General features: G+C 44.5%; 1 protein-coding gene across 2 annotated transcripts in view; it reads right to left on the reverse strand.

The window, feature by feature from the left end:
• The window catches only part of C2H21orf91 (chromosome 2 C21orf91 homolog), a 70,942-nt gene extending 45,519 nt beyond the window's left edge, over window positions 1-25,423 (reverse strand). Inside the window, exons 1-2 of one of the 2 annotated variants that reach the window (XM_068270573.1) lie at window positions 25,342-25,423; window positions 8,318-8,451 (exon numbers count right to left, since the gene is read on the reverse strand). In XM_068270573.1, coding sequence (XP_068126674.1) covers window positions 8,318-8,444 — 127 coding nt within the window. In that variant the 5' untranslated portion in view covers window positions 8,445-8,451; window positions 25,342-25,423. Of the gene's footprint in view, window positions 1-8,317; window positions 8,452-24,902; window positions 25,098-25,341 lie in introns of those variants that run through there. The other variant, XM_068270572.1, reaches the window with a different exon arrangement.
• Between the last annotated feature and the right edge of the window lie 1,479 nt (window positions 25,424-26,902).

Below are 26,902 nucleotides of genomic sequence, written 5' to 3' on the forward strand. Positions count from 1 at the left end.
TCTCAAAATGTGCACAGTTGGTTACTGGATGACTGAATAATATTCAGAAAAGTGGGTTTAGCCTAAAAAGCTTATCAAGTGACTTACGCCACTGCTTGGCTTCATAAAAAGCGGGAGCCAATACGATCTCCACCTCCAGCTGGCGCACATTAGCTCACCTTCTTGCATCAGAGAGAAAGAACAAATGGATCTCCTGTGTAGCGTTAGTGAAGTATCCCCCTCCCCCCACCCAAAAAAAAAAAGAAAAATAAGAAAACAACAAAACAAACATTTGCCAAGTGAAACAGAAGCCGTGACTGTGGAAACATTAGAGCAGTTAATGTGCTATGCTAAATGTTATCTCCGAAATAGAAAAACAAGAGCGCGGCATATTCCACAGATAACGGCGCCTCTGTTTCCACAGAGTGAACTTCTCCCCGCTCATTAGCTCTGCTCGGCGTAATGTACCCGGCGCTGTTAATTTTCCATTATACAACTTGATTCTGCGGATTCTGGAGATCACGCTGCAGAGGACAGTAAAAACTCTGCGTTAGAACTTCCCTTCCTGCACATTACAATTCACAGAATAGGATACCTCAACTCCATGCTGAAAAGTAATGACAAGTAAACACTGAAAGGTGTTCTGTAGACTGGCATCCAGCAAAAGTAAAGTCTAAATGAACATGTGTAAAGTTGATTCATTCACAGGGGGTTTCGGTTGGCTCAGGGAACACATGCTCCCCTTTACCTATAGATCCCTTGTAAGTGCTGCCGTGCACAAGCGGCGGGAGTGCGCACGTACCCACCGCAATAACACTGGATACATCCAGATTGCCGCTATGCGGCTCTCTATCCATCCATTTAAAGGGAACCCGAGGTGGGGATTTTAAGGATAAAAAAAAAAACACAATGCTACCTGATTTGGGGGGCTGGGCAGATCAGGTAACCGCCATCTCCACCACTCCTGTGGCCTGCATCTCGTTACTTTCATTTTTGTGACCTCTGGGGTCACGACGCTGGAAGGAGAGAGAGATGCTCTGTCAGAGTGCAGAAAGGCGGGGGAGCGGCCAGGGAGAGACAGCTGCCCAATGGCAGCTGGGGAAAGCCTGCAAGAACACCCCCAGTGAGTGTCTTGAGCAGGGAATACCTCTCCTCCTTTCCCCTCGAGATTAGCAACAATCATTGTCATCTACTGTGGTGTTGGGAGGCAGAGAGCGGTGCAGGGGGACACAGAGGCATGTGCTGCGGCAGGGAACATGCCTCTGTCGCATCTACCCCCCCCTCCCCCCTGCACCGCCTTGGGTACACATTAACTTTAAGTAGTTGAAGCAACTCTGAAGTGAAAATTCACTTCCGGCTTTATACATGTCGATGCAGATGAAAGGTTCCAGCAGAAGGCAAGTCTAAATGAGCATGTGTAAAGTACAACACCCATACACGGAGTCCTTTGGGACCTTCTATCATACTTCATGTATGGCCAGATCGACAATTAGATCCATCCCTCACTGACAGAATGTGATCAAATAAGAAATCTATTGCCTGCCCACACACGGCACAGAGATTCTATTGGAATGCTATTGGAATCGTCTTAGCCTTGCTCCTGCGCCCAACCCAAAGTGCCCCCCCCCCAGTGCTTAGTGTCATAGGTCCACCTTTCCACAGGCATGACTCCTGACCTCCACCGGTGTTCAGCGTTAACGCGAGCACCTGTGCCATATGACTCGATGCATATAGTGACATCAATACATGCTGCAGTGTCACATAGAGCAGACGTTCACAGTGCAGTGAGCCTTTAATAAAGAGCATGGACACGAGGGGTGGTCGGGGGGGGCTGGTATATACACTTAAAGGGGGAGTGCCAGGGGTCCGTCTGCCATCCAGATATCAAACAGCATTACAGTAACAGCGATTTTTTTTTTTATACGATCAGATTTTTGATTCCGGTTTAAAAAAAAAAAAAAAGTAATGCATGCCATGGGCGTAGCGATCACCCCTGCCATTGCGGGGGGGGGGGGGGGGCACAGTGGCTTTGGGGCCCCTCCTCCTTCCTCTCGCCAAACACAAGTGGAGCCAATTATTCAAAAAAAAAAAAAAAATCTCCCATTTGCTCACAAAAGTGTCCCTGCCACCTCCTTTTTGCCATGCAGAGTAGCAGGTAGCAGAAGCACTGTAATTTTTTCCTATTTCCAGACGCTGCTTAACAGCTGAACACTCTCTGCTGTTATTTGCTTGCTCTCAGTCACATGTCCCTAATGATGTTTGGGGACCATGTGGGCCCCATGATATCATTTATGCAGGGGGGCCCTATTAAGTCTAGTTCGCTACTGCTGCATGCTGCTACGTTTTTTAATTGTAATAAAAAAAAAACTAGATAGTATAAAATAATAATAATAAATAAATAGGAATTGCATGTAGTGTGCAAGAGGCCTCAAAAGAACAGGTGCAAGACTACATTTGCTAGCATCCCTACATTACAGGTGGACACCAAGCATCTACAGGAGGAGGTAGAACATGTCGTCCACAGGAAGTGAAGCTTCTGTAATTAATAAAATTCTGCAGAACAAATGGTCCTAACAAGCCTGTAAGTTTTTGCTTGAGGCAATTTTTTTTATTTAGCTAAGTAATAGTGTACAAAACATCACTGAGAAAAGACAGAACAAAGTCTTATTCATCAAGGACCTGCAAACTCCTCTGTTGGCAGAGTTCACAGTATTTGCGTAGCCTTCAGAACTATGGTTACTAGGTTATCAAGGTCTAAGCAAAGAGAGAACAAAAATGTTTGTGATCTTAATGCCAATATCTGCTGGAATTTAAACCATTGCTACATAAGCTTTATGCTGCTGGGAGAAACACAAGCCAGAGCTGATTTAGTAGGGGAAGGGTGAAGGCTATTTTAGCACAAGCTCAGGGAGCATAGGAACTGGCAGAAGGACAGGATATACACCAGCATATGCAATTATTGTGTGATCAAATCTTTTCAATCCACCAGACTCTCATGTGATGTCAAACGTGCAGAACCTGAAGTTCTCCTGCCGCTTCCACATCCAAACCGCACCCTCAGATTTCTTACCCAACCTCTGATGCTTTTATGCCGAGTTCCATGAGGATGTGGAGCTCAACAACAGGATTGGCTCTGTGATCAGTAAGTATTTGATGCAGCATTGGAACAATAAATTGTGCTTCTTATTTTTCAGCTATGAAACACTGTCTTCAGTTGTGTTTCATCACCAGTACTCCACTTCTTGGCTTTCCCTAAGGCTACTTGCACACCAAGACATTGCGTTAGGTGCTACGTTAAGGTCGCATAACGTGCACCTAACGCAAGGCCTGGTGCTCTTCGATGTGGACGTCAGAGTGAGCCGCGTTGTGCAGCTCACTCTGGCGTCCGTGATGCGTACTCTTGGACGCATGCGGCATCACGTGGTCCCGCCGGCCAATCGCCGCACAGAGCGGCCGCACCAGGAAGTAAACACTGCACGTCACAACGTGCAGTGAATATTAATTAGCCATGTGCCTGGCCGCTGTCCGCTCCTCCCCAACATGACTGCGCATGTGCAAACAGTCTAACGCGGCTTAAGCCGCTGTAACGCCGTAGCATGCTGCACTTTCGGAAGAACGTGCAGCGTTACATGTAACGCAACGTGGGCAGTGCGAACAGCCCACTTGTGTTACATTGCTGTGCGTTGGGGGAGCGTTACAGGCTGCACTAACGAGCGCCTGTAACGTCCTTGTGTGTAAGCAGCCTAACAGTACCCATAATGCCATTTCTCCTTCTCAACACCTCAATCCCCTCTTCCCCCTACAGCCTAACTAACATCTTCCCTATGGGCCTGTTTCCACTACATGCAGATTGGTTGTAGAATGGATGCAGAAAAACTGGCTCCAATATATGTCTATGGGCCGGTTTCCACTAAACGTGATTTTTCTGATGCAGATTTTCCCACAGGCATTCACTGTGGTCAATTTTCCTACATCCATTCTGCATCCAATCTGCTTGTAGTGGAAACAGGCCCTTAGTGTGATCTACTTTCTGAACCCTAACCTTGTTATTTGTTACATTTTAAAGTTGTTCTTCTGCAAGAAGGGTCAGGACATTATCTACTCGGAGATTGTATGTTCTCCCCATGTTTACATGGCTTTTTCTCTGGACATTTTGGTACATAAATACATAATAGCGTTTGCCATCGGCTAAATGAGACAACCTCGGAATCTTATTTGAACCGACCCTAACAGCTACGGACCACCAAAGCCAGATAGATAACTGTGCTCCAGAGTCTCTTGTTATCCACTGCCAGGGCTGTGGAGTCGGAGTTGGAGTCTAAGCAATTTTGGTTACCTGGAGTCAAAGACGGTGGTTTCATAAACTGAGGATTCAGATGACTTTTGTACCAAATTCACAGCCTTGGTAAGTATAAGGCCCCATTCACACTTGCGTTTCTGTGCCAAACGGACCGGATGACCGGACCCGGATCGGAACCGTACGGTTCCGATCCGGACCGGTTGCATCAGGTATGTATACGGCTGCGATCCGGATCCGTTTGGTAAAAGTTATAAATAAAACTATATATTGTTGGGGTCTGGGAGGTCAGCAGAAGGTGCACCTGTAGAATCAGGTCCTCCGCTGTTTAGGCCTCACCTCCACCTCTGACATACTGCCAAACAGCTCCAGCACGTTAGTCACTGCTGTTCCACTCCAGAAATGCTTGGCCCATGTGTCCCCATCCAAAATGGCCGCTAGAATACGCATAGTAAGTGGGGTAGAACGTCAGGTGTTTGTAGCCAGTGTGTTCTGTGCTTTCTGTTTCACATTGGTTTCTATTTCTGGATGGTGCAGTCAGGCTCCGGTCTGGGTGTGTGGGGCGGATGATCCGGACCCGAAAAATAGCGCATGCTGGAAAAGTGTCCGGATCCGATCTGGCTCCGTTCTGTACAGAACGGACGCATGTGAACGTCCGCATAGACTTTGCATTGCTATGCGGAACGTACGTTCCGTTTGTACAGTATACGGTCCGGATCCGATCAGGCGAATCCGGACAGCGAACGCTAATGTGAACCAGGCCTTAGACTAGGGAATCTGAGTCGAGGAGTCCTTTTGGGTACCTGGAGTTGGAGGTTTCATAAACCGAGGAGTCGGAGTTGGATGATTTTTGTAACGACGCCCCAGCCCTGGGCACTGTGCATAATTTGGTCGTGTTTTGCTATGTGATGGGCTCACTCCAGCATCATGCAAGAAGAAACATTCACCTACATCAGCCTCCACTAAGAGCCGCTCCCAGCGGAGTCAGATTTCACCGAGAAGACTGAGGGGCCTTCCAACCGGTTCTGAATCCTCACAGAAGGCCGCATTCATGAGAGAACCTGAGGCCTCTTGTGAAACAGCTTACCGAGATCAGTAGTGGCAGTAAATACTTGAGCCAGCAGTATATAAAAATCAATTCAAACAATGTTATCTACCGCTGGAGTGAAAATAAACCCAGACGAGCTGTGGGGATAAGGTATAATCACTGTCAGCAGAGAGGCCGAGGATGGCAAGACGTATGCAGCCACTTGTTGTGCCTCGCAAAACAGGATGCCGGAATAAAGCAGAAAATTCCTCAGAGATCATAACGAAGAAAAAACAGAGACAGAAAAGTTTCCGTCGCCGGTTGTAAACATTCCGAACTCTACAAACGCAAGCAAAGGAACGTGGGATGTCTACTAACCCCAACAGGACAAACTTTACTCATTGTCAGCTTCAGAACAATTTAAACGAAAGGAAACCTGAAGAGATAAGGATTTGGAGGCTGACATACCGGTATTTAGTTTTTTTAAAAAAAATACCAGTTGCCTGGCTGTCCTGCTGGTCCTTTTTTTATTATTATTTTATTATTTAGTATTTATATAGCGCTGACATATTACGCAGCGCTGTACAGTGTACATATATATGGTCTTGTCACTAGCTGTCCCTCAAAGGAGCTCACAATCTAATCCCTACCATTGCCATATGTCTATATTATGCAGTGTAAGTACTGTAGTCTAGGGCCAATTAACTTATCCGTATGTTTTTGGAATGTGGGAGGAAACCGGAGTGCCCGGAGAAAACCCACGCAGACACGGAGAGAACATACAAACTCTTTGCAGATAGTTGCCTCTAATACTCTTAAGGTGGCCACACGCCATACAATTTTAATAATTTCTTTCCAATTCAAGAATTGCAATCAAATATTACCAATGTACCACGCACATGTTTAATTTCTCCCCAATTATGAAGAATAATTTTCAAGAATTATTGACAAAAATATTAAAACATTTCTTGTGTCAGTATATTACGAAACTGACAATCTTACCTACATCATTCAATTTTCATAAAAATTAATCAGAAAAACAAATGAAAAAAAACAAAAAACAAAAAGAAAAAGTTTTCAATTTCTCTGTACAACCGATCGTTTTTATTGAATTGCCATAAAATTGGATAATGTTATTGTATCGTGTGTGACCCACTTTAGCCATACACCCTGAACAAGCATGCATATCAGGTGCTCTGACTGGATTAGCTTCATGCTTGTTTCAGGTGTGCGATTCGAACACTTTTGAAGCCAAAGAGCTCAGCAGGACTGCCAGTCACCTGGTATTGTGTAAATGGAAATAAATATGGCCGCCTCCACATCCCTCTTGCTTCAGGTTCCCTTTAAAGCTACACAGTCACAGTAGACTCTCACTGCCTAAAGCGTTCACAATTTTGTTAGTGAAGTGGTTGGCCAGGTCAGTGGCTGTGAGGGTGGAGTGAGGATGGTAAATGTGTTACCTGTATGACTTAAGGCTCATACACACATCAGACTATAGTCTTTGGAAAATGGAAGATCACAGACCAATTTTACCCCCTTCCATGTAGTATGAGAGCCATACCTACACAGTCTATTCTATGGAGCTGAACTCCCCATCAGATAGAAATCTTTGCAAGATGCTGCACAAATTCAACAGATCAGTATCTGCAAAAGATCTGTTCCTGCCAAAGATCCATTCCTGCAAATTGCATTCATAGTCTATGATACCTGCAGATCATCATACACACCTTGTTTAACAGACATTCATCTGCAGATCAGATCCACCAGGATGGATTTTCAGATCTGCAGATGATTGTCTGATCTGCAGATGAATGTCTGTTAAACAAGGTGTGTATGATGATCTGCAGATATCAGACTATGAATGCAATTTGCAGGAACGGATCTTTGGCAGGAACAGATCTTTTGCAGATACTGATCTTTTGTGTCTGTACAGCATCTGTGTGTGCAGCATCTTGCAAAGATTTTTTTTCTGATGGGGAGTTCAGCTCCATAGACTAGACTGTGTAGGTATGGATCTCATACTACATGGAAGGGGGTAAAATTGGTCTGTGATCTTTCATTTTCAAAAGACTATGGTCTGATGTGTGTATGTGGCCTAACTCCTTTATCATGACTCCAATCTGGAGTTGGTTAAAAAAAAAACAATAACAAAAATAAAACCTAGTAACTATGGACAACTATTTGTCAGGGCTGTTGAGTCAGAGCTCCTTTTGGGTACCTGGAGTGGGAGTCAGAGTTTTCATAAACTGAGGAGTCAGGCCTCGTTCACATCATTTAGCGCAGATGGATATGCGATCGGAACGCAACGCGTGCGATCGCACGCCATCTGCGCTCCTATGCGCTGCGCTGCAGATCCCATTCATTACAATGAATGGGATCTGCGCTGCGATTACCAAAAATGCGTGCAGCACGCGATAGCGCAATCGCGCTGCCACGCAGCGCATATGATGGGAACGGTAGAAGGGCTGTCTATGCCCTTCTACCGTTCTTGCGCGTCGCACACTATACGCGCTGCCAAAATGCGCACGGCAGCGTGTATAGTCTGAACGAGGCCTTAGAGTTAGATGATTTTTGTACCCGCTCCTTAGCCCTGCAAGGGCTGTGGAGTCAGAGTCAAAGCAATTTTAGGTACCTAGAGTCGGTGGTTTCATAAACTGAGGAGTCGGATGATTTTTTGTACAGACTCCACAGCCCTGCTATTTTCTCTCCTTCCTACACACATCTGCGAAGTCAAATCCCTTGCACGTGCAAATGTATTTGCCCAAATAAAATGGATTCTGATAACCATGAGATAATTAACTCCCAGGATTTGGAAATAACAGCAATTGATACCAAGCCAATGTCAACTAGAGGAAAGGAAGAGGGATCTTCACAATCATTCAACACGCATTTGCCCCAAAGAATGAAACACGTCCAATCAAATTGTAGAAACGGGACAGAAATAGCAGCTCTGGGCCGACGAGTCACTCATCCATATCCTATCATGTAAATGTGACCAGACAAGTCAATCTTACCCTCCATAGTCAGCTCAAAGCAGACGTGGCAGAATGACAGAGTCTCAATGTCCGTGCCCAGCTTGCAGATACTGCATACGTGGTCGTCATTCAAGTCAATGTTCACGAACTGCTCCTCTTCAGCCATGTTGCCCCTGAGAGAGGGAGAGAACACACAGTCACGTTATCAGGGGGCTCTGAGGGAACACGATAAGTTTCTGCAAACACAGCTGTGCAGGAGGCGACCGTGCGCACAACTACGCCCGCTCCACATGAAAGCTTGTGTTTGTCTTGTTTTCTAGACAAACTTGTGAAGCCCTTGTGGCAGATTTACCTCAGCAAACAGGGAGACAGAATTCCTAGGCTACCTTTTGTCTGCGACAATCTGCTTTGGGCTTCTGAGGTAAAGAGGGCCAAACATGGCTGGACTGAGCCACTGGGAATAGTTTCAGCCAATTATAATAAGGGTGCTCAGCATTCCTATGCTGTATAGCAGAAAGCAATAGGAATCATAAAACACAGGAATAATGTATTGATGCTGTCTCCACTGAAGTCAACAAGTGGTTGCCTGAGAGGTAACCCTGGTTTGTGAGTATCCTATACTTACCTTTCATCACTCCATCCAGAATAAAGATTTGAAGGAGGCACTCCACTGGTGAGTTTAAACTTGCGTTTAATAGATTCAGTAGCTTAACACGACATGTTTCAGGGTTTCCCCTTTCCTCAGGTCGTGTTAAGCTACTGAATCTATTAAACGCAAGTTTAAACTCACCAGTGGAGTGCCTCCTTCAAATCTTTATTCTGGATTCCAGTTTGTGGAAGTGGTGACCCACAGAGGGATTGTGCACCGGTGGACCAGGCTGCTAGTCCTGGGAGTGGGGTTGCCTGGGGATCTTTTGTTGTTGGACTACTTTAAAGCTAATGGGAAGCTTTAAAGAATTAAAAATAAACCAGAATCTTTATTCTCCATTAGCTTTAAAGTAGCCATGAGTTTCTCCATTATTTTGTCTAGTTCATTTTTACTATAACCTGTGAAATGTATTTATGTTTTTTCTTTTGAGTGAAAGAGAGAAGCGATGGCAAGAGGCTCACATATACCAATGTTCAAGTCACAAAGAGGCCCGCGATCAAAGCAGCAGAGTGTAATTTGCAAGCCAGGCTAAGTTCAAACAGCTCGTTGTAGACATAATCAAGCGGAAAATGCTAGCAGTGCTGTACAGCCTCTAACATACCCACTGCACTGAAGCGTGTCCCCGAGGCTGGGGGTCACTGGCTCTTATGGTAGAGGCACGCAGAGAGGTTCAGCATTTTACAGGCCCGTGTGGCACACAAACCCAACACATAACTCTCTGAGGAGGGCAAGGTTGGGTGTAGGAGAAGCGGGACACCCTCTCACACACTGTATTTGGCTGGGGAGGGTAAGGTTGGGTGCAGGAGAAGCATGACTCCCTCTCTCACACACTGTAGTTGGCTACTGAACATTCAGTCCATGTTTACTATTGACTCAGACACTCAATGATGTGACAGAGCACAAAGCAGATGAGATAAAAGTCTGTTGGAGAGTTGTGACAGGTCCAATTACAATGCCAGCATTATGAGAGCAATTAGTAACACGCTGAAGAATGTGCTGTCACATGTTTCAGCGCATTGCTTCGGCAAAGCATGCAATCTGCAGAACGGCCAATCATCCATGCTAGCTGCTTATAGCCCAGGCATGGGCAAACTTAGCCCTCCAGCTGTGACAGAACTACAAGTCCCACAATGCATTTGCCTTTATGAGTCATGACTGTGGCTGTCAGACTCCTGCAATGCATTGTGGGACTTGTAGTTCCGTAACAGCTGGAGGGCCAAGTTTGCCCATGCCTGTTATAGCCGGATGCATGAAAAGGCACAAGAAGATGCCAAGACAGGCAGTAAGCTGCAGCAGCACAAGTGTATCATTTATCAAAAATATAGCAATATCAGCATGACAGAGTCTGACCTGGTTAACTTCCATCTGAAAAAGTTGAAGGACAACTGAAGTGAGAGGTATATGGAGGCTGCCATATTAATTTCCTTTTAAGCTATACCAGTTACCTGGCTGTCCTGTTGATGCTCTACCTCTAATTATTTTAGCCATAGACCCCGCAGATCAGATATTTCTTTCATTATTGTTAGCAGAATGCTTGTTTCTGGTCCAAATTTAGACACTACTGCAGCTAAATAGACCAGCAAGGCTGCCAAGCAATTAATATTGCTTAAATAAAACCTGTAACGAGGACAAGTTCCCCTGGGGGGGTACTCACCTTGGGTGGGGGGGAAGCCTCCAGATTCTAATCGAGGCTTCCCCTGTCCCCTGTATCCCACGGCAGCGGCCAAAAAGTTCCCGGAACGGCTGGGATGTAATTATTTACCTTCCAGGCTTCAGTGCAAGCACAGTATCGGCTCTCCGCTCGGTGATAGGCGGAAATAGCCGATCGCTGTCGGGCTGTTTTATTACGCGAGTGCAAGTCTCCTGTGCAGTAGAGCTGACCCGACAGAGATCGGCTATTTCCACCTATCTCCGTGCTGAGAGCCGCCACAGCGCCCCCGCTGGAGCCAGGGAAGGTAAATATATCAAGTCTTGTCAAGCTTGTCGAGCGAGGATTGCGGGACACTTCGGGGGAGCCAGCGCTGGATTGAATACAGCTACAGGGGAGGGGGAAAGCCTCATTGGGACCCTGAGGCTTCCCCCTCCCGAGGCGAGTACTCCCCAGGGGAACTTTTTTTTGTTACAGAGTCTCTTTAAAGGAAATAAATATGGCAGCCTCCATATCACTCATTACAGTTGTCCTTTATGGTTCATAAATGAACACCAGCACCCCATAGCTTAACATGCTGCATAATATGTTGGCGCTTTATAAATGCAATAAATAATAATAATAATGTTGAAGCGGAGGGGTCTCTATTAAAGCTTACTGCAGCCATGTTTGTGCAACTGGCCAAGGCCAAAAGGGATCAGTTTTTCATCCAGCTTTACTCACCTTGACCATTATAGCCAATGGATCGGAATTATTACAAGGAAATTAATAACTTTTCACTTTAACGATTTTAATCACACAGATGTGAGTCTCATGTCTGCGGCTGCTGCTGCTACAGCCGCAGGGAGGTGAGACGCATGTCTGTGCACTTTGCGGAGGTGTGCGCGCGATTGCAATGGTCATGGAGATATGGGGGGGGGGGGGGATTGGTGGCAGGGAACAATGTCCCCCGAGCCAATCCGTGCTTGTGCAGTAAGAATGATCACTGTTTTTGTTCAAAAACAATGATCATTCTCATTAGATGTAGGCAACGTGCACCCGATCGTGCCGCTGCGCACTCCTGACGCCCGTTAGAGGGAAGATGAATGAATGGGAACACAGTTACCATTCATTAATCTAAGTCCCCGTGTGAATGATCACCGGCATCAATGAGATGCAGCGATCATTTTTAACTACCGACGTGTCATGTCCACGCATTACTTCCGCTTTGCGTACTTAACGTACGCTAAGATGAAATAATGCGCAAGGGCATCTTGTGGTCAAATGGTAAATTACACCTACATAACTAAATAGTAATTACACATACATAATAAAAAAGACCCACACAATTAAATTATGGGCTTGTAGTTAGCGATGGACATAAAACTGAAAAAATGTGCTGGTTTACATGGATGGCAGGCTGCGTCGGGGCGGCCGGAAGCCACATCGTCCAGTGACATCTCATTTGGAGGCGGCTGTACTGCGATTGCCGGCTTCCCGCTGCGATCAGCGTTTCTTGTCCCCGCAAGGGGACATGAAGCCGCAGCGGCTAGGCGACCCTGGACACCACATGCGGCTTCTAGGGCCGGCTACAACGATGCGTTAAATCGGGATCGTAACGCTGCGTTTGCGCAATTGACGGTAATCGTGCGATGCTAAACACTCCCATTGACTTGAATGGGAGAGTTTAGCCGACGAGTCCCTAAAGCTTGGCGGTAAACGCCGCCAAGCATCTATGTGAACCAGCCCTTATTTAAACATTGCAATAACCGGGACAAATAGGCAAATAAAATGTGTGGGTTGTATCTACACTAGAACATTTTATTTTAAAACTATAATGGCAGAAAGCTGACAAATATTGATTTTTATTGATCCTGTTAAAACACATTTAGAATAAAATAATTCTTAGCAAAATGTACCACCCAAAGAAAGCCTAATTGGTGGCGAAAATAAACAAGGTATAGATCACTTTGTTGTGATAAGTAGTGATAAAGCAATTGGGGAATGAATGGGAGAAGCAATGAAATGTAAAAAAAATCCTCTCGTCCATAAGGTGAAAACAACAGGCGGGGTGAAATGGTTAAAGAACAGTTTAGAAATCTGCTTTTTCTATCCCTAAGGCCGTTTCATACTTAGGATTGGCGGTAGCAATGCAGTGCGGCTCAAAGAACATGCCTTCGGGGATTAACGCGTTAGTATGCGCTAATCCCTATTTGGCAGCCGGCCGAGCAGGATATGACGCTGACTTCCTGCAGCCGAAGCGATCATGTGCGCGGAAGTATATTGCTAAAATACGCTTCTGCGCATATGCGACACAAATATGTGCAGCGGGCATTTTAAAATATATATACGCTTTGCCATAGATGTACATGACTTTCGGTCTGCCACAGGTCGATGCAGAACCACATGGTAACGCAGGTTTGCCCCTGCGTCAGGGATGCGGCGAAAAAGTCACTTCCATTGCATCGCGGCTGCACCGCTACAGTATGAAAGTCCCCATAGACTTTCATTGCTTTGCTATGTGGTGCGCCGCACCATCCCAGTGTGAAAGCAGGCCCCTAAAAAGTTACTGTTACTCTCAGTTCAAGTGCCCTTTCTGAAAGTATTTTTACACCTCCTGCTGTGCAAACAAACCTACCCAAGAAGAACAAATCCCCCAGCCAGAGTCTAGTGTTCCTCTAGGTGACCATTACCTCCATAGCTGTCAATCAAGCCGTTTCTATGACTATCTCTCTGAATCATTCTGTGGCACTAGTTAAAGTTCTCCTAAAGACAGAGCTTGATCCCCATTCTGGAGTTTTACTGCAAATAACTTTTGAAGGACAAAAAAATATTAAATAGGATTGAATTGCAAATATTAAATTCTCTTTAATTCCCAGTCCGATCTCACTTTGAAGAATTGTGCTTCAGTGCTTTCTGAGTCACAGCTCCAGAACAAGCATGCAGATCAGGTATTCCGACTCCCCTGGCTATAGGCTGGTGTGTGTGATTCCGAAACTATTGAAGCCAAAAGATTAGCCTGACAATTAGGTAATTTGCATATTTTAAAGGGAATAAAGCTACAGGTTTTCTTTAAAAAAAAAACAAAATTTTTTTTTAGAATAGATTCGTAACTAGACTAAGTGGTGTTCTTAAAGAGAACCTGTACTGAGTAAAATTATTTAAAATAAATACATGAGGTAACTTCAAATAAATATTACATAGTTACCTTGCTATCAGTTCCTCTCAGAAGCTCACCATTTTCTTCTGACAATGATCCCTTCCAGTTCTGACAACATTTTGTCAGAACTGAAATATACCAGTTGCTGTCAGTTATATATTAGTTGCTGTCAGTTACAGCTGAGAGGAGAAATGATGTGTCCATGTTTCCCTATGGCTCAAGTGGGCGATGTTACAGTTTAACTGTGTGCTGACCAGGAAGCTGTTATGGGGTAATGGATATTTTCAAAATGGAGGATGGAGAATTCCATTGATCACAGTGGACAAACAGAACGCAGGAGAGGAAAATTAGATTGAACAGTAGACTACACAGGAGGTAAGTATGACTTGTGTATGTTTATTTTGACTTTTAATTTTCAGTACAGGTTTTCTTTAAAGGGAACCAAGCACCACTTTTTTCTGCAATTTGTCCTGGTTTCTAATAGCTATAGGACCTGCCATGTTCCTCCTCCCCTTTTAACTGCCCAGTATTTATCCGGGGACAGTGTGAAGATAGCATCTGTGACTTCTCTAAACCCTTTGACTCATAGTGCACAAGTTCTCCACCCCCCCCCCCCCCCCCCCCACACACACACACACACACACACACACACACACACACACTGATGAAAGCTTTTTTTTTTGCTTTCTGCTGATGTGTGCAATAAAGTAATGCAAAGGAAGTAGTAGGCAGCAACCAAAAAAATCAAGTTCCGACGTGCTCAGGGCGTTATCCCTTGATCCTGGGATAACAATGTAGACTGAAGAGAAAAGTCCCAGCACCATCTTCAAAGTGTGAATTAAAGCTATAACTACCAACTTTGATGAGAGTGCTGGGACTTCTCTCTTCAGTCTGCAATAAAATTACAGCAGTCTTTATCTGCGTGAAAGGTTTGAGGCCCAGCAGGCCTCGGAAGTAAGAGGAAATAGGTTGATAAAGGCCTTTGCTAAACTTTTAAATTTAAAAAAAGTGATTTTTTTTTAAAATAATGAGCCACATTGTTGGCATGCATGTTTAATGTGCTATGGGGATGCCCTGAGTGCTAAAATGGTGCTTGTTCACTTTAAAGCGGATCCAAAATGGAAAACTATCTATAACAAGTAACTTGTCTATATATCTTATCAAAAGTTTAGATAGTTTACACAACAAATCTAGCTGCAAACAGTTTCAATAGAAAATGATTATTTCTTCCTGTGATACAATGACAGCAGCCATGTTGTTTGTAAACATTACATAGAGGCAGGCTTATCTGTATCTTGAGCAAAAAAAACTAATCCCCTCCTCCTCTCTTCTGCCTCTGAAATCTCTGGCTAGTAATACCTCCCCCTCCTGCCCAGACTGAGCTCCCATGAGCCCTTGCTACTGTCTGAAAGTGCCTTGGCTCTCTGAAAACCGGTGGGAGTGGCTTGTTTAGTTTATAGGGAATTAGAGCATTAAAACAAAAACGTATTTGGCTTGAGGAATGCCCTATAAACAATAGGAAAGGAACACAATTATGCAATGAGTAAAAGTTCATCTCGGATCCACTTTAATATCTGCTTGGAGTTACACATTCAATGTATCGTTATGCACAGTACAAATAAAGGGTGCATTATTTCTGAAGTGGCAGAAAACTCACAATATAAAGTGAAGATCATTTCTAACGGGCCAGAGTTTATTTGCATTAAGAACACAGCTGGTATACTGGTATCGTCTATGTGGCGGCATTCTTCTTGCAGTCTCTCCTTCAATTGGCTGTTGTGAAAATCACATGATGTATGAATATCATATGACTCAGGGAGCGGGATAATGCCCCCCCCCCCACTGCAATAAAGGTCATTCCATAGTGGGAGGAGCTTGCATAACCTTTTTTTATTTAAATTGCAGTGCTAAGTGCCAGCTTCAAATCTGTTCCAGGAATACACTATTTGCATGGAGATTGTATGTTCTCCCCATGTCTGCATGGGTTTTCTGTGGGCACTCCAGCTTCTACCACATCTCTAAAATGTACTGTTAATTGATCCCCCTTTCCCCCACAAAATTGGCTTTAAAGAGGAACTCCAGTGAAAATAATGTAATAAAAAAAAATGCTCCATTTTTACCATAATTATGTATAAATGATTTAGTCAGTGTTTGCCCATTGTAAAATCTTTCTTCTCCCTGATTTACATTCTGACATTTATCACATGGTGACATTTTTACTGCTGGCGGGTGATGTAGCTGCTGCTTGCTTTTTTGGCAGTTGGAAACAGCTGTAAACAGCTATTTCCCACAGTGCAACGAGGCTCACAGACAGGAAGCTGTCAGGAAAATGGTCTTCACAGTTTCCTGAGGGAGGGGTTTCACCATATCAGCCATACAGAGCCCCCTGATGATCTGTTTGTGAAAAGGACAAGCTTTCTCATGTAAAAGGGGGTATCTGCTACTGATTGGGATGAAGTTCAATTCTTGGTCACGGTTACTCTTTAAGCCTCATACACACATACAAGGAGTGTCACACACAGAGGGCTGAGTGCTGTACAGACATGTCACTAGCATGTATGCTAGCTACACATCCTTTTGTTATGGAGCAGGAAGAAGGGACCATGTGCGGTGCACAATGGTGAGGGTGGCGTTAGGAGGAGTAAAATATTTAAGAGAATCTAGTGTGTGTAGGGCGGCTCAGACAAGCCGCCTTGACCGAGAACCATAACCACTACTGCCATGTATGAAACTTTAAAAGGGACGTGTGTACAGTGCCAAGCATACAAATACATAGGGTGTGTTTCTTGCCGTCTTTCTCTGCCTGAAAGAGTTAAACACCTCCAGTCGGGACCCAGTTGGACTATAACAGACCCCTCACCAATAAGGGATTACAAACATAAAACTCTTTCATTACAGAAAACAGCTTCGGACTGCAGGGGGGTAGCTAAATAATTCATAAAGTTTAGCTCTCTGAGACAAGGAAAGACTGTGTCATTGAACAGAGACAACACAATAACTATACTTCGCATTCCGATGTTTTTCCCCTTTAAGATTCCTTACAGTTTTGGCATTTCAGCTGTCACTACTACTACTATTATTATTATTATTTATTTATAAAGCGCCAACATATTCCATGGCGCTGTGCAAAGTAGGACAACAAACAAGGGATATGTAACGATACAGACAATGATATACATCAAATATGGACATTGGTACAAAATACAGAACTGGTAATTACAACAGCAGATGTAACATGATGAATGAAATGTATAACAGAGTGCAAGCTATTAAATGAATATTGTTATTGTATATTTATACAGTACCAGGCATAAGTAGTCAGTCATGATCTGCCATTCACAGGCTCCTACGTGAGTGGAAAATGTGCAGTGCCGTGACTCCAGCCTATTGTGTTATGAAACACAGCAGGGAAGCCATGCATAGTGCAACAGTTGTGAAATCCTTTGTTGGTAAATGTCACTTTAGCACCAGGCTGCCCTGGGGGACAAGAAGAATGGAGCCCTGGAATCTTGCAGTCAAAACATCCCGAAAACTAACCAATCATATTTGTAAAAACATTCCCTGTTTACCAGTTATTTGGACAGTTATATTGTGGAGGCCAGACAGGACTGCGTCCAGCATAGCTACTTCTGTATCAGTATTTGTGTCACTTCTATACAGGGATAAAAAGTGCTGTTTATACAAAACGAATTGCAGGACATTTATTAATCGAGTTGTACTACAAGGAGTAAAAAAAGCTGTGTGTTGAGACAGATTTATCATGGCAGAGTAGTGGGACTCATAAATATCTCTAGACAACAGCACTGCATTGAAATAAAACCTTCCCAGGCCACAAGTGCAAATGTTTTCTGTCTTTTGTAGAGCAGAACAGAGCGATAGGCAGAGAACAATGGTCAGACCTAACTAGAGATCACAGATGAGGGATAGGCAGAGAACAATGGTCAGACCTAACTAGAGATCACAGATGAGTAAAAGCTCTACAACAGGAATGACATTGTCTACAGGAGGAAACATGGGGGAGCAAAGAGCAGCATAAGGCCCCTACTACCATTCAAGAACAGTTTGCAATGGGGTCTGCCGATATCTGCTAGGAACTCAAGCTATCGCCCTGAAAAATCATGTCTGATCAGTTTTTTTTTACTGCTAGATCATCCAGAAGCTTCCCCCTCCATCCCCCCCCCCCCAATGTAATAAAAAAGAAAGTTACAGAAGGTGGCGTAACTACAATTCAGCGCCCCCCTCCTCCCCCCACCAACACACACACAAATGTTCCCTCGTCTCCCATTATGACTTTGGGGCCCATCCATAAAACAAGCGTGGCCATCATGATCCTCACAGCCATAACAAGTGCAGCCACGAAACCACCTGGTCTGAGGGATGAGCCCCTGTATCAGAGGAAGGTAAGGTTACCTCCACAGCTGTGGCCCCTCTGTGATTGCAGGTGCCACTCCCCTCTAGTTACACCCCTGGTTACAGGGTACCCCGTATCACTTCTCATACAAGCACTTCTGCATACAGAAACCTGGGAATTAACACCTTGCAATGCATCGATGGATCAAATACCCTGACACAGCTGTATAAAAGTCGGGTTGATGATGGATTCTGCGTACTTTCAGGCAGGGAACACAGTAGGTAGTAACGCTTGTGTTGCAGAAAACACAGCACACATAATGCAAGTCAATGGGCCGCATGAAAAAACACGTATACTTGTGTTCTGCAATGTGTAGTTTTAAAAAAAACAAAACACTAGTTTTGTTGCATATTTTTCAAAAAAGCATCAAAATGAAAGCCAAATGGTGGCATAGAGGTATTGCGTTTCAATGCATTTCGCACGCATTTTTCATAAAAAAACAAGTTTGAAGATGTATTTCCGCTTCCTGTTGACTTCCTAGGGATTTGCATAAAACAAGCATACAAAACGCACATTTTGTACAAGCGAACTGCAAACGTATTAAAAACGCAAGAAAAATGCATGTGCGGGAAAAACGCAAAACGCTAACGTGCAGAAAACGCACAAACGCATATGCATCAAAATGCTATGTTTCTCGCACTGCCAAGTGTGCCCCCAGCCTCAAGTATTCCGAAGGCGAAAACAAAATGTAAAAGCTATAGCTACCTGCTTATTGTTTAAGTTACCAGACTTATCGGTGGCCTCTTCTTGTGGCCGGCCTCCTTTCCATACTGCTGCTGTACTGCGCCCCACTCTCACTTGGGACCCAGCTGGTGATGTGAACGGGGGTTCAGGCTGGGTCCAGTCAGAGTGGGGTGCATGCATTGTCCACCCCGTACGCACGCTAGATTCTAGGCCCCAATCCCTGTCTCTGCCGAGAACCATTGTACATGTGTATGCAGCTTAAAGTGAACCTCCGGACTAAAAATCTACTCAGCAGAACTGAAAAGGCCTGGTGTTTCTTTAACAGTTTCACAGCATCAGAACTTTGTTTTTCTTACCAAAGCATCATTTTTAGCTAAGCTCCACCCATCAAAGAAAAAAAGCCCAGGCTTTTTTTCCCTGATGCTGTGCAGAGCATGATGGGATTTCCTATGTTGTTATTCACGTTGCCTAGCAACTGGGAGAGGTGATCAGGACACAGGACAGTTGGAACTGTGTATCTTGCTCCCTGTCACCTCCTTTCAAACAAAAAGATGGCTGCCATCATGAAATCAAACATTTGCCTGTTATTTTAAAACAGTGTGGGTAAGAGATTATATTACCTATTTTAATTAACATAACTAATGTAACTCAATGACAGTATGTTTGTTTAGGCTGGAGTTCCTCTTTAAGTTAGCAGGTGTGTAAAGCTACGCCCACACCCTGGTCTGAACTCAGCTGTGGCGGACGATAAAGACCGCCACGGCCGAGAATCGTGAGTCAGTCCAGCAGGGGTACACCAGCTGCATGATGTCCGTTAAAGATCCGGCATGTCACATCTTTAGCGATCTCCGACACCGGAGCAACGCACGATCTCCTAGTTCTCCCTTGCCTGCGGGAATCTGCTTCATCACGCGCTTCTCTTTCTCTTTCCACCACCCCCCTCTGCATAGCAACCAGAGGTGGATTTCTGGAAAGGCCATAAAGTCCCAAGCTTTGGGCGGCTTCATCCAAAGAGGACACCTGGACATGAAGGAGGAGTTGCTACATATGAAAGAGGAGGCTGAAAATGGGAAGTTATGCGTGAAAAACTGAAAATGATGCTCAAGGGAGCTGTACATGAAAGAAGGAGGCTGCAGTGAATGGATGATGCACATGGAAGAGGGGGGCTAGACTTGGGATGGGAGGGGTGCTGGGGCACATGGAAGGAGAGCCCTTCATACTTGGCCTAGGGGCACAAAAAGTATAAATCCGGCCCTGATAGTGACACACGTCTGTAGCCAGGAGGCTGATGACATGTCTGTACAGCATCGGCATTGCACTGTTACCAATTCCCCTCCCCCCTTGTGTGTATTAGCTTAAGGCCTTAACACCTCCCTCACTTATACTTGACAAAGGATCTACTTTGTGTATAGTGTCAATTGAATTAAACACCAGGAGGACCGGAATGCAGAAGGCCCAGAGAAATGGAATTATTTTCAAGTAGCATCTGTTGTGATTCTCTACAGAGCAGTTACAATTGCCCCCAAGGCAGGCTTCTTGCCTGGGCCCCCCAAGGAGACAACACATACCTCATTAGCATCTCTACAACTTCAGAGAGCTGGCGTATCAAATGGGTGGAACAAAGGAACGCATGTGAAGACTTGTTCTAAACAGCAACCAAGCACAGGGACACATCCTAACATGCTCATTGTATGAGGACACTGATAGAATCATAATAAAAGTAACACTTCCCTGTTCAGTTAGAAGGAGTATGGAAAAAAAGCTGTTCCATCTATAGTTTTCAGTGCACATGTGTTGATGAATCAGCTCTGTTGTGCCTTAATATTATACAATCACTACACAATGCTAATGCTATAACAGATGATCTCATTACTGTAATTGATCTCATAATACAACATGTTCTGCCTTGTCATGAACATTATTATTATGTGTGTAGCATGTGCTACAGAGAACACTGAGCAATCCACAGCACTGATCGCCACTCAGACGGCTCCATAGTGTAATGTTCTACCATACTTTTGGCCAGATTTTTGAGAAGTTAAAGGGAACCTTAACTGAGAGGGATATGGATGTTTCCTTTTAAACAATACCAGTTGCTTGGCAGTCATGTTGATCTTTTTGGCTGCAGTAGTAGCTGAATTACACACCTGAAACAAGCATGCAGCTAATCCAGTCTGACTTCAGTCAGAGCACCTTATCTGCATGCTTGTTGAGGGGTGGTGGCTAAAAGTACAGGATCAGCAGGAGAGTCAGGCAACTGGTATTATTTTAAAAGTAAAAATCCATACCCTTCTCAGTTTAGGTTCATACATCATGTCCATACATCAGGCCACTTGGCGGCCGATTGACCATCCGATTCTAAAATCGGTGCCGTCAAGAGCATGCCCGATCGACGATGCGACCAATTTAGTGATAAAATTGCATGGATAGATCAGACATGCTGCAAGATGTAGGGCCGACATGCTTGATCGGGTGTGTGGCGGGGACATCAAACATGCGCCCACCACGTGGGACGGATGTATGCGAATGGAGCCCTGAGGCAGTGGAGGACATTGACAGGTAAAGTATACTGCATCGGGCCCCGGTGTGCTCGAATCGATTATTTCCAACATGATCTGATTTCCGATTTTTCTGTTCGATTTTGTATAGAAGTAATGGAAAAAAATGAAAAACCATTAGCAATCAGATCGGACCTGTCGGAAATAATCGATTAGACCATCAGTCTCACAGAAAATTGCATCATGTGTACTAGGCATTAAATCCCAACACATACAGATAACTAACTAATGGCCCCCAAAAATTGGCCTTATGCTGGGAATACACGTTATGCGTTCGATTCTGCGCGCAATCTATTAGCCATTTGATTTCCTGCTTGATTGTCTAATCTTTCACTCGTTTTTCTTATCTTTTTTCCATTGACTTCTATGAGAAATTGAGCGGATAAGAAACGTGCGGAACATCGGACATGTGGGTTTCCTCCGGGCACTCCAGTTTCCTCCCACATCCCAAAAAACATACAGATAAGTTAATTGGCTTCCCCCCCAAATTGGCCCTAGACTAAAATATACATGCACTACACAATACATACATAGACATATGACTATGGTAGGGACTAGATTGTGAGCTCCTTTGAGGGACAGTTAAGTGACAAGACTATATCTACTCTGCACAGTGCTGTGGAAGATGTCGGCGCTATATAAATACTAAATAATAATAATAATAATAATGTAAATGCTACATAAATACAAAACTGATTTTTTAAATTGTACTGCTCTATGGAAAGGTGAGGGACAATCCATCCTGGCAGATCATGAGATGGGAGGTAAGTGACATAATGCTGGGCATACACGGTGAGTTGTTCCTTATCAATCGAGCCGCTGGTGGCTCGATTGATAATTTCCGGCGTGTCCGATCACCGCGGCGGACAATGGTAGAAACGAGCGTCAGATAAGAAAGCGCCCACGGGGACGAGCGCGAATCGATCTGGGCGCCTGCTGGGATGCGCCGGTATCGAGCCAGCGGCTCGATACTGGCGCACAAACGAGCCGTGTATGCCCAGCATTAGGGGACACCTGTACATTCTTTAGATTTCTGGACAAAACAATCAAGAAGGACTGTTTCAGCCACGGAAAATCCAAAGTGTGTTCACAGCTTTAGGCCAGCTTCACACTGCATATTGGGGGTGGGGTGGCGGCACGAAACAGGTTAGTATGCGGTAATCCCCGTCTGGCACCCGGCCAAACAAGAAGCGATGCTCACTTCCTGCTGGGCGATGCGCGGAAGTGTATTGCTAAAATATGCTTTTGCGCATGCACGCCGCTGAAAACTGTGCCAGGTTTTTTTTTTTTAAATGCAGAGGCGTTACCATAGACTTACATGACTTCTGGTCCGATGCAGATCGCTGCACGGTAACGCAAGTTTGGAAATGCGTTAGATAGGGCACTTCCAGCACAGCGTACCGCTATGTGGGCAGTGTGAAATCCCCCGTACACTTTCATTAAGCAGCGGAGGGGTGCGGTAAATTTACTGCTCCACCTCAGTGTGAAAGTGCCCTTAGACTGGTAACGTCCCTACCCATGGCGAGATTTCCTCTGTTTCAGACAGATAAACATTCCAGCCGACATGGTAGTACTATCTTTTAGGCCAGTTTTACACTTTTTTATGTTGTGATACTCCTGCCGCATACCACCGCAATTCAATAAAACAACAATCATTGTGCCAACAGGGTCATCTGCATAGCGTCGCCCACCACTCAGTGACGTATTCCCTGCTATACAGGAAGTACATCACTGGGATTCCCGCCAGTCCTCAGATGTGCACCACAACGCAATGCACTGTCTTTTACACTTACTGCATTGTCCATAGACCACAAGCACCGTGCATTAAGTGTGGTGCTTGTGGTAATGCGCTGCTGCCCTTGTGTCAGCTCGGATACTTCCGGCACACCGTAATACATATGAAAATACCAGGGCTGTGGAGTCGGAGTCGAATCAATTTTGGGTACCTAGAGTTGGAGTCGGAGGTTTCATAAACTGAGGAGTCTGATGATTTTTGTACAGAATCCCCGGTAAGTATTATACTAAGGAGTCGGAGTCATTTTGGGTACCTGGAGTCGTGGTTTCATAAAGTGAGGAGTCGGAGTTGGAGTCGGATGATTTTTGTACCGACTCCACAGCCCTGGAAAATACATGTGAAAAGTCTCCATTGACTTTCATGGATTTTGTCGCCCTTTCTGGTAAAATAGGGTAACGCAAGTTTAACGAAAAAACTACAACGATGCCTATACATTTTCAAAGACCGTCACAATGGATCAAATCAGATCAGTTCATTCAACATTCTAGTTTGTACAGATCTTTAAAGAACTTTTCTGTTAAAAAATATACAGAACTTTCCCCTGCATCCTTAACGATCCTATCATTTGTAATCTTCTTGTAGTCTCTCGCTGCTGTCCACATCCCATCTCTGGAGTGGAAACTTTGTTCATCAGCAGAGATAAGTATCACAAGGGGGAAAGTGTGAACCAGGTGTGCAGACGGATGGTAGAAGGAGGGGGAAGGACCAGCATGGCACTTTGGTCTGGCCATTTCCTTGGCACTAAATAAGACCATATTCACACGGATTTCGCTGTTCAATTCCCAGCAGATTTGACCAGTGACTTAATCTGCCAGGAATCTAATGCACAACATCTTTGATCAACAGCCATTTCAATAGAGGCTAAAATAGATCAAAACAATCGATCGTACGGGATGGAAAATCTCTGATTGGGGGGCAGGGCAAGAGCAGTGGTAGATCGACAGCCCATAGGTTCAAGCAGAGCAATGCTGCAGTTCAAAAGATTTCCTGCTGAAACCTACTCAAAATTCTAGTGCTGTGGTGGGAGTCGATCCTACCCTCATCAGACAGGGATCAATCGTTTTGCCACATCGGGTGGCCATCTATGTCAGTATGGACACCTTAACGAGAGGGATAGGGGAGGGAATTCTAAACTTCTAAAAAGTCCAGTCCAGGTCTGCTGAACCACTACTTCAGTAAATTAACTTGAATTGCAGCTGGACCCTGAAACTTTAACAGACCACCTTGCTGTTCAAATACAAAATACACAGTATAGGGTGAAAGAGAGCACATTTGTGCCTTATTCATATACCTCATTCAGAATATAACTACTACTGAATGTTTTACCAAGTACAGCAATTGATCTGATAGGGATATACCATTATTATTATTGATTTATAAAGTGCACTGTACAAAGTAAGAAAAAGTTTGGGTACACGATACAATGACACACATCAAATATGGACACTGGTATAAACTACAGAAATGACCATTACAATGACGAATGTACCATCAAGAATAGCTCAGATTAGAGCAAAGGGTTGTGAGATCTTATATGATACAAGGTGGACATTAATTAAAATACAATAAAAAAACAACTAATGAAGCTTCCTAAGAATAGAATAAATAATTGAAGTGATCTCCCCAGTGTAACTGATCTTAGGTGAGATCTGATATGCAGAATACAGTACAGTCCTACCAGGCATGCCAGATACAGTATAAATGTATACAGTGCCATCACAAAGCAGGTCAGGTACTCACATCAGGTACAGTTGCTCCCCTCCTTGTTGCACGTCACTTGCCTCTCTTCCTCACTACAAATGGACATCCCCTATAATATCACCCACTCTTCTGGATCATACCATCACACTACAGCCTGGGGGAGAGGAAACAGCTGAACTAACTGTAACAAAGTAACAGCAGAGCAGCCATCGGTTGTTTCATAGAAGCAATAGAATGAGGGGAACCCCAGCAGTGAGAACAAATAAAGTTACAATATTACAACTTCGAACTACCTGTAATAATGGAAGTGGCCGAACCAATACAGCACTGATACAGTAGAGGGCTAAACCATCACACAAAAGGGGGTGGGGGAATTACAGATGAGTGTCGGGTCTAGAGACAGCCGCGGAAAAATTACACTTAAAGTTTATAAAACAAGCGCTAATGTCAGAAAATACTCAACAAAGAAGAGCTGTACCTCTGTCGGCTCTGCCAGTCCCTGCTGTATTGTGGTACAGTCCGCCTGTGTATATTCCCCTGGAAAGAACACGCTGTTCTTTACGTCATACAGAGAGACGTTCTGAGGCAGAACAGAAAGGGACAATACAGGGAACTCACGCGGCCCCGCCCACGGCGCGGATTGGCTCCCCAGGATGCGGTCAGAAGCCCGCCTTTTTCCTGAGTATACATGTACAGCTGGTGTGGGCCCCGCCCCCGGCTTTTTATACCTCATGGATTGTATTGAATTGCTGGCGATTTATTAGCTGAATTGCTGAGGGGTTTTCCAGCCTGTAGCTTAGCCTGGTGTACATCTTTGCTAGAAGTAGCTCACATACTATACAGGGGAGAACTTTAGGATGTAACCCACACTGATAATAGTAGAAGCTCCCTCCTCTATGGCCCAGTGCACACCAAAAATCTCTCTGCAAAACGTTTTTGAAGCAGATTTTCAGAGTGATTCCTAGGCATGTTCAGGCCTGAAACCCACTACAAATCGCAAAACGCTATCGCAATCGCTAGCGTTTTTATTCAGAGTTTTGTAAGCAATTTCATGAGCGTTTTACGGCGCTTTTGGGAGAGATTTTAAAAAGTGTAAGCTTTTTGCCAGCGATTGTGTAGCGATTAGCGATTTTAATTCGGATTGGTCCTTTCAATGTATCAGAATTTTATTACAGCTTGCAATTGCACTCAAATCGCTATGTGTAGCGATTCATGAGTGATTTGCCAGCGCTTCAATACATTACATTGAAGCGCAAACGCTCCCAAAATGCTGCATGTCCTGCGATTGCGATTTTGCTAATCCCAATCGCTACTGTGGAATCTGTTAGATTTATTTACATTGGCAGAGCGTTTAGGTAAAGCGCTAGCGATTCAAAGTGCTCCCCAAACGCTCAAAAAATCGCTCTAGTGGGTTCCAGCCCTGAAGCAGATTTTCAGAGTGATTCCTAGGCATGTTCAGAGAGGTTTTCTAAACATGCCTAGCGGTTTTTGGAGCGTTTTTGTGTAGCAGATTTTATATATTGTTACAGTAAAGCTGTTACTAAACAGCTACTGTAACAAAAACGCCTCCTGGTAAACCGCTCTGATCTGGCGGTTTTCAGAGCGTTTTGCGTTTTTCCTATACTTAACATTGAAGGCAGAAACGCCTCAGAAATCCCAAAAATGCTGCAGCCCGGGAGTTTGCATTTGGGGGAAAAAAAGAGCCGCTCTGGTGTGCACCGTCCCATTCACTTTCATTAGCCAAGCGGTTTTCCCCCTGTAAGCATTTTTAAAAACGCTCCAGAACCGCTCTAGTGTACACCAGCCCTACTACAGATATAACTAGGTTACTAGGAACTAGGAAAACCTGTAACTAAAAAAACGTCCCCCGGGGGTATTCACATCCGGTGGGGCAAGCCTCTGGATCCTATCGAGGAGTCAGTTTTTCTGCATCCAATCTTCGTGTAGTGGAAGTAAGCCCTAAATAAACACACGATGTAGCTGCAATTGAATATTACATACCTCACCATCAGTTACTCTCAGAAACTCAACGTTTACTA

Source organism: Hyperolius riggenbachi, chromosome 2 (genome assembly GCF_040937935.1).
Source record: "Hyperolius riggenbachi isolate aHypRig1 chromosome 2, aHypRig1.pri, whole genome shotgun sequence".
Classification (NCBI taxonomy): Eukaryota; Metazoa; Chordata; class Amphibia; order Anura; family Hyperoliidae; genus Hyperolius; species Hyperolius riggenbachi.